The sequence below is a fragment of the Pelobates fuscus genome, chromosome 4 (assembly GCF_036172605.1).
Source record: "Pelobates fuscus isolate aPelFus1 chromosome 4, aPelFus1.pri, whole genome shotgun sequence".
NCBI lineage: Eukaryota > Metazoa > Chordata > Amphibia > Anura > Pelobatidae > Pelobates > Pelobates fuscus.
The window spans coordinates 383,815,785-383,831,932 of NC_086320.1; the positions used below are offsets into that span (position 1 = coordinate 383,815,785).

Consider the following 16,148-nt stretch of genomic DNA (forward strand, 5'->3'; position numbering starts at 1 on the left):
TGCCCCATCGGGTAACTTACTAAGGGGCCAATATATACTATAGGATCTGCCCCATCGGGTAACTTACTACGGGGCCAATATATACCATAGGATCTGCCCCATCGGGTAACTTACTACGGGGCCAATATATACCATAGGATCTGCCCCATCGGGTAACTTACTACGGGGCCAATATATACTATAGGATCTGCCCCATCGGGTAACTTACTACGGGGCCAATATATACCATAGAATCTGCCCCATAGGGTGGCACAATATGGGGTTCAGTACACTGTAAGATCTGTCCCATCAGGTAACTTACTATGGGGCCAATATATACTTTAAGATCTGCCCCATCGGGTGACAATACATACGAAGATCTGTCCCAGTCGGGTAACACCATACAGTATTTAATACATTAAGATCTGCCCCCTTGGTTTATGTAATCAGGGTTCCATACGCTGTAGATAAGTTACTTACATGGTAAAGATCTCTGTACAATGCAGGGTGCTATACCTAGGAGATGTATTGAAAATATGTTAGTAGGGAGGAGTTGTGTTTAATTAGTACAGACTATGAACATGTAATGTCACAATCCTGATCTAAACCCAGTCATTTCTCACAAATCTGATATTGGTATGCTAGCTTTGTCCCCTACCTGCCTCACTTCTACACACAGCAGTCTGCCGCTGTTCTTGAAACAAAAACCAAAGGGCAAAATTCACATAAAAATAGGGCATTTGAAAAATACGTTTTCCAACCTTGTCTAATGGAGTATGAATTGTGTAAACTGGATTTCAATTCGTTGTTTAGTGAATCTAGACTACACAGTATAAAAGGAGACATGATGTTTAATCCCATGACATTGGCAGTGTAAGGGTTGCTATGACTATTGATTACTAGATCTCCTTCCAGTACAGCTGCATGTATCTCACCAATCAGAGTCCAAGACATCTCCATACATAGAATGCACTGAGCTAACAGAATGAGAGTCCTAATATGCAGAGTTTTCCGATGTGAGGAATACAAGTCTCATTGTTACTGCAAGGGCTCCCAAGAGTTAAGCATTGGAAGTGCTCCTGAATCGTTGGCCAGGGAATATGTCCAGGATAGATCTCCCCGTGCAGTTTTGGCAATCCACTTAATTGGTGTTATTCCAGAAAAGCATTGGCCGTATATGCAGTAAGTCCATTTTTTCTGAAAATCTAATTTCTATTTCCTTGAATAAAGCAGTTTCTCCTCCTCACAGAACTGCCGCAGACAAGCCTCGTGCAAAAAAGGTGACGTTTTTATCGTGTATTTTGTACTGGTAAACTTCAGACTTCTCTTTCTCTCCCTTCCTTCCAGTGGGCACTCGCCAAGTGAGAGTAAGCTGTAATGCAAGACAAATAGTATTCTGTACAAAGGAAGCATTTCGGCTGAACACGGACAGCATATAACAATCATCTGGGACCTTCTTGTAGCACTCAAACACTACTAACGCTAGATTCTAATCTGAAATAAATGAATAATACATTAACACACCCAGTGACAGCCCGGACTCACCTGGCCATCTTTACAGAACCCAGTGACCGCCCGGACTCACCTGGCCATCTTTACAGAACCCAGTGACAGCCCGGACTCACCTGGCCATCTTTACAGAATCCAGTGACAGCCCAGACTCACCTGGCCATCTTCACAGAATACGGTGACAGCCTGGACTCATCTGACCATGGACATCTTTACAGAATCCGGTAACAGCCCGGACTCACCTGGCCATGGACATCTTTACAGAATCCAGTGACAGCCTGGACTCATCTGGCCATCTTTACTGAACCTAGTGACAGCCTGGACTCACCTGGCCATCTTTACAGAACCCGGACTCACCTGGCCATCTTTACAGAACCCGGTGACAGCCCTGACTAACCTGGCCATCTTTACAGAACCCGGTGACAGCCCGGACTCACCTGGCCATCTTTACAGAACCCAGTGACAGCCCGGACTCACCTGACCATGGACATCTTTACAGAATCCGGTGACAGCCCGGACTCACCTGGCCATGGACATCTTTACAGAACCCAGTGACAGCCCGGACTCACCTGGCCATGGACATCTTTACAAAACCCAGTGACAGCCCGGACTAACCTGGCCATCTTTACAGAACCCGGTGACAGCCCGGACTCATCTGGCCATCTTTACAGAACCCGGTGACAGCCCGGACTCATCTGGCCATCTTTACAGAACCCGGTGACAGCCCGGACTCACCTGGCCACGGACATCTTTACAGAATCCGGTGACAGCCCGGACTCACCTGGCCATGGACATCTTTACAGAACCCAGTGACAGCCCGGACTCACCTGGCCATGGACATCTTTACAAAACCCAGTGACAGCCCGGACTAACCTGGCCATCTTTACAGAACCCGGTGACAGCCCGGACTCATCTGGCCATCTTTACAGAACCCGGTGACAGCCCGGACTCATCTGGCCATCTTTACAGAACCCGGTGACAGCCCGGACTCATCTGGCCATCTTTACAGAACCCGGTGACAGCCCGGACTCATCTGGCCATCTTTACAGAACCCGGTGACAGCCCGGACTCACCTGGCCACGGACATCTTTACAGAGCCCAGTGACAGCCCGGACTCACCTGACCATGTACATTTTTACAGAACCACCTGGCCAGGCACATCTTTAGAACCCAGTGACAGCCCGGACTCCCCTGGCCATCTTTACAGAACCCGGTTACAGCCCGGACTCACCTGGCCATGGACATTTTTACAGAACCCGGTGACAGTCCGGACTCACCTGCCCATGGACATCTTTACAGAACCCAGTGACAGCCCGGACTCACCTGACCGTGGACATTTTTACAGAACCACCTGGCAAGGCACATCTTTAGAACGCAGTGACAGCCCGGACTCACCTGGTCAGGGACATTTTTACAGAACCCGGTGACAGCCCGGACTCACCTGGCCATGGACATCTTTACAGAATCCGGTGACAGCCCGGACTCACCTGGCCATCTTTACCGAACCCAGTGACAGCCCAGACTCACCTGACCATGGACATCTTTACAGAATCCGGTCATAGCCCAGACTCACCTGGCCATGGCCATCTTTACAGAACCTGGTTACAGCCCGGACTCACCTGGCCATCTTTACAGAACCCAGTGACAGCCCGGACTCACCTGGCCATGGACATCTTTACAGAACCCAGTGACAGCCCGGACTCACCTGGCCATCTTTACAGAACCCAGTGACAGCCCGGACTAACCTGGCCATCTTTACAGAACCCAGTGACAGCCCGGACTAACCTGGCCATCTTTACAGAACCCGGTGACAGCCCGGACTCACCTGGCCATGGACATTTTTACAGAACCACCTGGCCAGGCACATTTTTAGAACCCAGTGACAGCCCGGACTCACCTGGCCATCTTTACAGAACCCAGTGACAGCCCAGACTAACCTGGCCATCTTTACAGAACCCGGTTACAGCCCGGACTCACCTGGCCATCTTTACAGAACCCAGTGACAGCCCGGACTCACCTGACCATGGACATTTTTACAGAACCCGGTGACAGCCCGGACTCACCTGGCCATGGACACTTTTTACAGAACCCGGTGACAGCCCGGACTCACCTGGCCATGCACATCTTTACAGAACCCGGTTGTGAGACCCTCTGTGTGTAGGACAAGGCTGCTCTGATGCCATAAAGACTTCGTCACCAATTCATTCTCCTCATCCTCACACTCGCTGTGATTGTGGACCAGACACAGCACATTTCCCTGAAACACAGAGTATGTAGATATTACATAGTGATGGAGTAAATTAAATGACAGCTAGAACCTTACAGTTCATATAATGAGTGATGCACATTAAAAGGGACACAATCAGTCCGTCTCCTCCAGTTTACATTTAGAAATCCACTAGTTACACCTCGTGGCTGTTAAATCGCCTCACGTGCTATAAACTGTAGTTCACAGTGGAAGTGTGTGCGTCTCACAGAGGGAAATTTTTTTAAAAAATATTTCTGTATGCGGTGAATTGTTGGCGAATCATGTGAATGCTCTGTATTGACCCAGTTCTTCTCCATAAGAAGCAGCTGATTAGACACAAGCCAACTGTAATAATTTCACAGGAGGCAATCAGAGCAGCAAGAGTCTATCCTGGCATTAAATAAATGATAATTTTGTGACACTGTTGGAGATATATAATTGGAATTTTACTGTGAAAGCCGTAATATTAGTACAGCTGCCCCTTGTTCCAATGCTGTCATTGCTGAAGGGTCCTGTTATAACACTCACCCTCCGTTGCTACCCTCTCGCAAATGCAATTGACCCTTCTTGGGAACATTAGAAGCAGAGAGTCTTCTGGGGGAGGGTTCTCCTGCTCTGCCTGTCACTCATACTTCTGCTGTGGGCATAAATGATTATGTCCGCAGTATACAGGTGTAAGGCAGTGGAATGATTGACAGTTGTGGAAGGGCCAAGACTCCAAAGTGCATTACATTAAAATCTAAAAATGTGCTAGCATTTCTGTATAGATGGAATGTAATGATCTTTAATTTACACCATGACAGGTACATTTTAATTAATAAACATTGATCTGTAGCACCACACCACAGCCATTATCACTAACTGTGTCCTAACCACAAACTCTTTATCTTGAGATCACAGTGAAATACTTTATCAGTAGAACACAAATACTTGAAATACAACATGATATATCTTGGCTTCTTGTATTACCTTGTATTTAGAGCACACACTGGCTCTACAGTATTGCATGAAGTCCAAGACTTGCACAGCTGTCACCCCCAAACTGAGCAGCACACTAACATCATCGATAATCAGCACTGGACATTTCCAGGATTCATCTGATGAGGGCGCCAATGAAGCACAAACAAAGTCATACAGTGGCTTGAGGTCCGATCCTGCCCTGGAAAGAGCATTGATGACTTTGAAAAGACCAATATTATACAGTGGAACGGTCAACATCACTTAACAGTAATGAGCACAAAGCCAAGGCACATGGTCGATAAAAGCCATATACACCATCTGTTTAATTCTCAGAATCCAAGCCTGCATCTTGTGTACACATCAGCTATGGCTGCAACACATACACCTAATGCTGAGCTGTGGTTATTTATATAAGGATCTCAAACAGCCCTATTAGTGGCTTCTAGAAATCACACTCTAGGGCAGTGGTTTCCAAACCAGTCCAAGGCACGCCTACCAGGCCAGGATTTAGGGATTACTCAGTTGGGTCTAATGAAGGGAAAAAAGGAGGGGAAGGGAAAAAAAGGAGGGGAAGGAAAGAAGGAAGGAAGGGAAGGAGGGGAAGGAGGGGAAGGAGGGGAAGGAAGGGAAGGAAGGGAAGGGAGGGAAGGAGGGGAAGAAAGGAAGGAAGGGAAGGAGGGGAAGGAGGGGAAGGAGGGGAAGGAAGGGAAGGAAGGGAAGGGAGGGAAGGAGGGGAAGAAAGGAAGGAAGGGAAGGAAGGAGGGGAAGGAAGGAAGGAGGGGAAGGAAGGAAGGAGGGGAAGGAAGGGAAGGAGGGGAAGGAAGGAATGGAGAGAGAGAGGGAAAGGAGGGGAAAGGAAGAAAAAAAGAAAGAAAGAAAGAAAGAAAAAACACCTTGACACACCTGGGTAATCCCTCAATCAAGGCGTGCCTTCGACTGGTTTGGAAACCACTGCTTAAGGGGTTAATGAACCTACCAATACTCATGAAGCCTGGTTAATATGTTAATGTACACAGTCAGTTTCAGGATTTGAGGGATGTAACTTACCGCAGGAAGCGCAGGGGGTTTGCCTGTTCAGTCTCCTGTTTCCCAAAGAGTAGGTCTGTGTAGGATCGCAGACCTTCCAGGAATATCAGCTGCCCATCATCCTTGGCAGACACAAGGTTCACCCCCTGTCCAGGTAGGAACACATTCAAAATGAACTCTAGGTAAAAACCTTGCAATCATATACAAGACAAGTGTGGTCCCGGACATGGGGTGTCTGGAACAGTCAGGTGTAAGTGGGTACCCGACCCAAATGTTAGCTTAGAATGAGACCGTTGCCTCACTCCAAAGGCGGGTAAAGAGCAGGTTAAGGATTTTTTTTTAGATTTACCTGTTTCTTTCTTATGTTTTCCACACCCACTCTAGAGGACACCGAGCTCACCAATCAGTGCCCTGTCCCTAGGAATACTGGAAAAGTGCATTGGGCATGCCTGACAGATTTACACATGTGCAACTAGATCTCTTCACCTTATAACATCTTGAAAGAGGGAGTCAGGCTTCTCTGCTTATTACAGTTTTCCTTGCTTTATTTTTGTTTGTATATTTATTTTAAAGTGTTTACCTGCTGGTTTAAAATTGAAATGGTCAAATGATACATGTCCCTTTAACACGCAATTTTGTTATACAGTAAGATGGAGTCCTGCAAGTCTTTACTTTCATAGCCCTCTCTGAAACCTTCCTTTCTCATCTATACGTCACGTTGTAATCTGTGCAACACTATTGTAATCTGTGCAACACTATTAAAGGGACACAAGTCACCAGAACAACTACAGCTTTTTAGAGACAAAGTATACTCACCAGGACAACTATAAAGACTTTTTGCAGTGAACAGTCTTTTCAGAGAAAAGGCAGTGTTTACATTGCTCCCAAGGTATACCTCCAGTGACAGTCACTCAGATGGCCACTAGAGGTGCTTCCTCGGTGACATTCAGCGTCTCAACGCTCTGCATTCAGGCAATGTACTTTCCCAATAGAGATGCATTGATTCAATGCATCTCTATAAGGAGATGCTGATTGGCCAGTGTGGTGATGGGCTCCGCCCCCGCCTCCTTTGCCGAGATCATCAGAATGGACAGAAAGCATTGGATTGGCTGAGATAGTCAATTCTGATGATCTCAGCAAAGGAGACAGGACGGGAGCATAGCCTGTGCAGGTTTTTCTTCTATTTAAAGGAATGCAGCCATCTAAATAGTATTAACACTATAGGGTCAGTAATACATGTTTAGGTTCCTGACCTTATTTTGTTCCTTTAATCACTAACAGGGTCATTCATTAAAGTAAGAACTGCCAGGAATTCCAATTTGGCTATTTTGGTTTTAAATTTGAAATTCACTTTGAATGAATTTTGTATTCCTGATATCGCCGTACCAGGAAAATGTTGGGAATTCACCAGGGAATTTCAAACATTGGAGTCAAATGTCCAAATATGAAATATTGTTTAAAGTAACGTTGCCAAGTGTAAAGGTGTGTACTCTGTGGGTATTTGTTGTGTTTTTGTAAAACAATGAGTAATGAGCAAAGTTAGGAAGTTACCAGCTTCTGAGCAATGACGTTGTAGTGACTGAACGATTGCACGAGGCCCAGAAAACACACCTTACAGCCAGCTGGGGAGAGGAATAAAATAATTAGAATAACCAACCATTACCCACCACGCATGTGGGAAAAATGTAGTGCAGAATAAATTATGGAACCATCAGAATCTGCAGCAATGTTTATCTCCATTGATCTAAGAACTTACAATAATACCTCACCTTTCACATAGTAAGACAGGAAATGATGCACAAGAAAGCTCCCATCACTCTCACAGTCACGGATCAATATCAGTTTTCCCTGAAAGAAATGGTATACAGAGATTAACAATAATTATTCTCAGAATTCTAGCCATCTTCTCTATTTGTTTAGAGTGCTAGTGGCAGCACTACATGTGGGCAGGGGAAGGTTATATTATATTATATTATATTATATTATATGGAGAGTGTCAAGGCAAGTGTACATAATTCATTATTGCACCATGGAATATTGTTCTTTAATGTAATTTGTGTAGTGCATAGATGACCTGCCTGCCTGGTAGAGGTGGTATTGTCAATGTAAAAATGGGTTAATTTGATTGCATGGGAGGTCAAAAAGTTTATAGCCTTAAGTCCTCTTTGAAGCTCGGAGCCCTCCAGAGGTCAGATGACAGAAGCGGTAATGTAAATGGCATGGGTATGCGAAAAGGGGCAGATAGCTTACTATATGGATGGATCCTTTGATTAATCAAAGGCTCTGTAAGGTGTAAGAAGTCACACATAAGTGGCCTGGAAGTCTACTTTGATATGTTAATCAACATTAGCTTTCAAGAAAAGAGAAAAAAACAAGCCTGGTGTTCCAGTATCACATCCAAAAGAAAAAAAACATTTACCCACAGAATAATAATTAAGCCTCATTATTGTTATATTTGGAATGTGACCAGCGCCATCTTCTAAACAAGCCCAAATATGATTGGCATAACTTAACCATAGGGAAAGGGATTGTGATGTCCGCTATATTGGGTCACAAGTAAGATATGTGACATATCTATGAAATGGAGAAATGGCAACAAATTCATAGAGGCAATTATTTCTTCTGTGGCAAGTACATAAGAGGAGATAGAACCAAATGTTTCAATTTGGATTGATGTTGGTCTGGAACACAAAGGGGGTGGTTACTTATTGTCTCTATAGATACGCCTTAACTCCACCTCTGAGCAACGTGTGGTAATCCACAGGGTATATCTCTAATGAGACTGAAGTGTGCAATGTACTATTAAGGGTTAATAAGTTAAGGGGTGTATATAAAAAATACCCCTTTCTGTCTCATTAGAGATATCTTTGCCAGAAGCTCAAGGAAGCAGGCTGAAGGGTCAGTGTTAGGACCCGCTTAGGGGGGTCTGCCTTGACGTTGGCAGGCAGGCATCCCTCCAATGGCCATTGGAGCAACTAAATGACCTCCATTTGTCTAAATATACATAGGGATTAAGGAGAAAGCGCAAGTAACATTTTCTTTTCTTGTGCATTGTACTTGCCTGAGGGGCCAGAATCTAATTCTAAGTGAGTCACCATCTTGACCATCATATATGGTGGAGGTATTATATATTACATGGGGAGGGTGTTATATTATATGGGAGAGGTATAATATATATATATTATTATATGGGGGAGGTATTATATATTAATATATGGGGGTGGTATAAAATATATATTATTATATGGGGGAGGTATTATATATACATTATTATATGGGGGAGGTATTATATAGGGTTGGTATAATATAGATATTATTATATGGGGTTGGTATAATATAGATATTATTTGGGGTTGGTATAATATATATATATATATATAAAATAATTATATGGGGGAGGTATTATATATTATATGGGGAGGTATAATATAGATATTATATGGGGGTGGTATAATATAAATATAAAAAATTATATGGGGAGGTATAAAATAAATATATATATATATATATTGGGGAGGATGTTTTATTATATGGGGGAGGTATTATATATATATATATTATATTGGGAAGGATGTTGTACTATATTTGGGAGGTATATATATATATATATCTTGAGAAAAGTCCCTGGAGGACTGAAAAGTTGACACCATTTACTGGAAATTTGATGCTTTGAATAAACAGCACAATTTGAAATAATTCTGAGTCCAGTGAGTGCACTTCAAACAAGGATTTATATATTTGGAGGTCGAAGTTTGCGCCTGGGCCAGTGGCGTACACACAACCCATGGGGCCCCGGTGCGAAAACTGATCTGTGGCCAACCCCCCCCCCCCCCCCCCCCCCGCTTACTCTGCGCGGGCTTGGGCCGCAACACATGGCGGGCGGGCACCTGGTCGCAGGGCTGCGACCCGTGCGACCGCGGTATGTACGCCAGTGCATGCATAAACACATACACTTAAAGGACCACTACAGACACCCAGATCAAATCAGCTCAATGAAGTGGTCTGGGTGCCAGGTCTCTCTAGTTTTAACCCTGCAGCTGAAAACAGCAGTTTCAGAGAAACTGCTATGTTTCACTGAGGGTTAATCCATCTCTAGTGGCTGTCTCATTGACAGCCGCTAGAGGATTTTCTGCGATTCTCACTGTGAAAATCACAGTGAGAAGACGCTGAAGGTCCATAGGAAAGCATTGAGTAATGCTTTCCTATATGGGCGGTTTGAATGCGCGCGTGGCTCTTGCCACGCATGTGCATTCGGAGCTGAGAGGCGGATCGGGACGGAGAGATCCCCAGCGCCAAGGGAGCCCGGCGCTGGAGAAAGGTAAGTGCTTTAGACACACACACACACACACTCTCATGAACAGACGCACACATTTACTGACAGACACACACTCAGTGACAGACGCACACAAACATACTCAGACACACACACTAACACACTCTAAAACTAACACACTCACTAACACTAACACACTCACTAACACTAACACACTCACTAACACTAACACACTCACTAACACTAACACACTCACTAACACTAACACACTCACTAACACTAACACACTCACTAACACTAACACACTCACTAACACTAACACACTCACTAACACTAACACACTCACTAACACTAACACACTCACTAACACTAACACACTCACTAACACTAACACACTCACTAACACTAACACACTCACTCACACACTCACTCACACACTCACTCACACACTCACTCACACACTCACTCACACACTCACTCACACACTCACTCACACACTCACTCACACACTCACTCACACACTCACTCACACACTCACTCACACACTCACTCACACACTCACTCACACACTCACTCACTCACACACTCACTCACACACACACACTCACTCACACACTCACTCACACACTCACTCACACACTCACACACTCACACACACACACTCACTCACACACTCACACACTCACACACTCACTCACACACTCACTCACACACTCACTCACACACTCACTCACACACTCACTCACACACTCACTCACACTAACACACTCACTCACTAACACTAACACACTCACTAACACACTCACTAACACTAACACACTCACTAACACTAACACACTCACTAACACTAACACACTCACTAACACTAACACACTCACTAACACTAACACACTCTCTAACACTAACACACACTCACTAACACACACACTCACTAACACACACACTCACTAACACACACACTCACTAACACACACACTCACTAACACACACACTCACTAACACACACACTCACTAACACACACACTCACTAACACACACACTCACTAACACACACACTCACTAACACACTCACTCACTAACACACTCACTCACTAACACACACACTAACACACTCACTAACACTAACACACTCACTAACACTAACACACTCACTAACACTAACACACTCACTAACACACACACTCACTAACACACACACTCACTAACACACACACTCACTAACACACACACTCACTAACACACACACTCACTAACACACACACTCACTAACACACACACTCACTAACACACACACTCACTAACACACACACTCACTAACACACACACTCACTAACACACACACTCACTAACACACACACTCACTAACAATAACACACACACTCAAACGTTTTTTTTTTTAATCCCCCCAGCCTCCTTACCTGTGGGAGAGCTGGGGGGATTCCCTGGGGTCCAGTGGTGTTGCTGGCCCTGCTGTCACCCGGCTGGCGGGCGCGCGAGGGAGCACTGTCCCCTGGGTGCTCCCTCTTCAGCTCCCTCGCGTGCCGCGTACTGATACCGGAGCCGGAAGATGACGTCATCTTCCGGCTCCGGTTTCAGTGCGGTGCGAGAGGGAGCTGAAGAGGGAGCACCCAGGGGACAGTGCTCCCTCGCGCGCCCGCCAGCCGGGTGACAGCAGGGCCAGCCTCGGGGGGCCCGGAGGTGGCCGGCTCCTGGGCCCCCCAGCAGAAGAGGCTGGCCCTGTGGGTACATACCGGGTCGCAGGGGCGGCCGGGCCCCCTGGTGGGCCGGGCCCGGTCGCAGCCGCGACCCCTGCGACCCTGGTATGTACGCCACCCGCCTGGGCAACAGACAAGACCGGGAGCAGTGAGTGCGGGACATTACGTTTATTATATATATTATATTGGGGAGGATGTTATATGTGGATGGTATTAAATATATATTATATGAGGTAGGTATTTTTTTATTTATATATATATTATATTGGGGAGGTATATTATTATTATATGGGGAGGTATAATATATATTATTATATGGGGGAGGTATTTTATATATATTATTATATGGGGAGGTAATATATATTATTATATGGGGAGGTAATATATATTATTATATGGGGGGAAGTATTATATATTATTATTATATGGGGGGAGGTATTATATATTATTATTATACGGGGGAGGTATTATATATTATTATTATATGGGGTGGTATTATATATTATTATTATATGGGGAGGTATTATATATTATTATTATATGGGGGAGGTATTATATATTATTATTATATGGGGGAGGTATTATATATTATTATTATATGGGGGAGGTATTATATATTATTATTATATGGGGGAGGTATTATATATTATTATTATATGGGGAGGTATTATATATTATTATATGGGGGAGGTATTATATATTATATTATTATTTATTATATGGGGGAGGTATTATATATTATTATTATATGGGGGGAGGTATTATATATTATTATTAAATGGGGGAGGTATTATATATTATATATTATTATATGGGGGAGGTATTATATATTATTATTATTATATGGGGAGGTATTATATTATTATTATATGGGGGAGGTATTATATATTATATGGGGAGGTATTATATATTATATGGGGAGGTATTATATTATTATTCATTATATGGGGGGTATTAGATTATTATTATATGGGGGAGGTATTATATATTATTATATGGGGAGGTATTATATATTATTATATGGGGGAGGTATTATATATTATTATATGGGGGAGGTATTATATATTATTATATGGGGGAGGTATTATATATTATATTATTATTATATGGGGAGGTATTATATATTATTATTATATGGGGGAGGTATTATATATTATTATATGGGGGAGGTATTATATATTATTATATGGGGGAGGTATTATATATTATTATTATATGGGGAGGTATTATATATTATATTATTATTATATGGGGGAGGTATTATATATTATTATTATATGGGGGAGGTATTATATATTATTATTATATGGGGGAGGTATTATATATTATATTATTATTATATGGGGAGGTATTATATATTATTATTATATGGGGGGAGGTATTATATATTATATGGGGAGGTATTATATATTATTATATGGGGAGGTATTATATATTATTATATGGGGAGGTATTATATATTATTATTATATGGGGAGGTATTATATATTATTATTATATGGGGGAGGTATTATATATTATTATTATATGAGGGAGGTATTATATATTATTATATGAGGGAGGTATTATATATTATATTATTATTTATTATATATGTTATTATTATATGGGGGAGGTATTATATATTATTATTATATGGGGGAGGTATTATATATTATTATATGGGGGAGGTATTATATATTATTATATGGGGGAGGTATTATATATTATTATATGGGGGAGGTATTATATATTATTATTATATATTATATTATTATATGGGGGAGGTATTATATATTATTATTATATGGGGGAGGTATTATTATTATTATTATATGGGGGAGGTATTATATATTATTATTATATGGAGGAGGTATTATATATTATTATATGGGGAGGTATTATATATTATTATTATATGGGGGTATTATATATTATTATTATATGGGGGGAGGTATTATATATTATATGGGGGAGGTATTATATTATTATATGGAGGAGGTATTATATGGGGAGGTATTATATATTATTATATGGGGAGGTATTATATATTATTATTATATGGGGAGGTATTATATATTATTATTTTATGGGGAGATATTATATATTATTATATGGGGGGAGGTATTATATATTATTATTATTATATGGAGGAGGTATTATATTATTATTATATGGGGGGAGGTATTATATATTATAATTATTATATGGGGGTAGGTATTATATATTATTATATGGGGGTAGGTATTATATATTATTATATGGGGGGAGGTATTATATATTATTATATGGGGGGAGGTATTATATATTATTATATGGGGGAGGTATTATATATTATTATATGGGGGGAGGTATTATATATTATTATATGGGGGAGGTATTATATATTATTATTATATGGGGAGGTATTATATTATTATATGGGGGGAGGTATTATATTATTATATGGGGGGAGGTATTATATATTATTATTATATGGGGAGGTATTATATATAATTATTATATGGGGAGGTATTATATATTATTATTATATGGGGAGGTATTATATATTATTATTATATGGGGAGGTATTATATATTATTATTATATGGGGAGGTATTATATATTATTATATGGGGGGGAGGTATTATATATTATTATATGGGGGGGAGGTATTATATATTATTATTATATGGGGAGGTATTATATATTATTATATGGGGGGGAGGTATTATATATTATTATTATATGGGGGGGAGGTATTATATTATTATTATATGGAGGAGGTATTATATATTATTATATGGGGAGGTATTATATATTATAATTATATGGGGAGGTATTATATATTATATTATTATATGGGGGGAGGTATTATATATTATATGGGGATGTATTATATATTATATTATTATTATTATATGGGGGGAGGTATTATATATTATTATATGGGGATGTATTATATATTATATTATTATTATTATATGGGGGGAGGTATTATATATTATTATATGGGGATGTATTATATATTATAATTATATGGGGAGGTATTATATATTATATTATTATTATTATATGGGGGGAGGTATTATATATTATATGGGGGGGATGTATTATATATTATTATTATTATTATATGGGGGGAGGTATTATATATTATTATTATATGGGGAGGTATTATATATTATTATTATATGGGGGAGGTATTATATATTATTATATGGGGGGAGGTATTATATATTATTATTATATGGGGGATGTATTATATTATTATTTATTATATATATTTATTATTATAATATGGGGTTAGCTGACCCGCTCCAGGCTCTCGGTGCTGGCTCCCAGCAGGCTGTTCAGTTCGGTAAACATTCTCCCGGCAGCCGCTGCTGAGGGCGGAAGTCTGGTCACACGTGGTTACCATGGAGAGACGGAATCTACGGACCCCACCACCGGCCAATCACAACGCCGCTGGTTGGAGCTTGGATGTGGAAATGCCGCCATCTTGTGGCTAGATAGGGGACATTTCGTCATCCTGCGGCTGGAGGGCCAGGTGTCGCCATCTTGTGACTGGCTAAGTAAGCGTGATGCCGTCATTTCCGGAGTGTGAGTGCTGCCATCTTGTGACTGGCTAAGCGCGATTTCATCATTTCCGGAGTGTGAGTGCTGCCATCTTGTGACTGGCTAAGCGCGATTTCGTCATTTCCGGAGTGTGAGTGCTGCCATCTTGTGACTGGCTAAGCGTGATACCGTCATTTCCGGAGTGTGAGTGCTGCCATCTTTTGACTGGCTAAGCGTGATGCCGTAATTTCCGGAGTGTGAGTGCTGCCATTTTGTGATTGGCAAATTGGAATTTCTAAATGTGTGCTATTTTCTGTGTTAATATTTATTTATGGCTGCTTTAATCACGTTAATTAGGGCGACATTCCCAATATTAAAGTGGATCTGTCATTAATCTTCATTAACCTTTATTTAATCCATCTCAGTCACTTTATGGCTACCCTACAGTGATTTCACTTGTCCCACAGTCTTGTTTTCCCTGTAATGATCCGCTTTACCCGAACTTCATCTGTCTCCATGGACCATGGGTGTGAGATGGCAATGCCTCAATGCCCACCTCCCAGGGTATTACTGAAGGACTATAGAGTAAGATAGCCACTGGCCACAATAGCCACGTTTCCCCAAATCAGCTATTGGTACATCCCTCCAAACTGTTACTATTTAGGAGGGACAGACAGTGTGGCGAAGCTGATCACCTATTTCATGTGTTTTCCCCTAATTTCATCTGCTTTACCCTTTTTCAGTTCGGGAGTACCTCATTGTCTCCCTAACGAGGACCACCCTTGTACCCCATTAGAACGTTCACACCAGCAGCTTAAGTGCAAAACCGCAAGGGAAGTAATTAATGAATGCTACCCCTGGGGGGCCGCCATTTCCTATAACTGAACACACGTGGTCAACAAAAGAATAGCGGCCATCTTGT

At 41.7% G+C, this 16,148-nt stretch overlaps 1 protein-coding gene across 1 annotated transcript; it reads right to left on the reverse strand.

Annotated features, from left to right (window-relative positions):
* Positions 1-774: 774 nt before the first annotated feature.
* On the reverse strand, positions 775-15,195 carry ELP6 (elongator acetyltransferase complex subunit 6). Its single transcript, XM_063452857.1, has 7 exons — positions 14,984-15,195; positions 7,492-7,570; positions 7,274-7,344; positions 5,744-5,868; positions 4,706-4,895; positions 3,599-3,745; positions 775-1,351 (listed from the first exon to the last, which is right to left on the reverse strand). Exons 1-7 carry the CDS (start codon positions 15,035-15,037, stop codon positions 1,223-1,225), a joined length of 795 nt encoding a protein of 264 aa, XP_063308927.1. The 5' UTR covers positions 15,038-15,195; the 3' UTR covers positions 775-1,222.
* Between the last annotated feature and the right edge of the window lie 953 nt (positions 15,196-16,148).

Excerpts from the sequence above, each read along its gene's own strand:
- ELP6 (XM_063452857.1), bottom strand. The coding sequence starts at position 15,037 with ATGTTTACCGAACTGAACAGCCTGCTGGGAGCCAGCACCGAGAGCCTG. Across the intron at positions 5,869-7,273 it reads ACGTCATTGCTCAGAAGCTG|GGGGTGAACCTTGTGTCTGC; the intron begins GTAACTTCCTAA and ends CTACCTGGACAG. Across the intron at positions 1,352-3,598 it reads GTAAAGATGTGCATGGCCAG|CTTACTCTCACTTGGCGAGT; the intron begins GTGAGTCCGGGC and ends CTTGCATTACAG.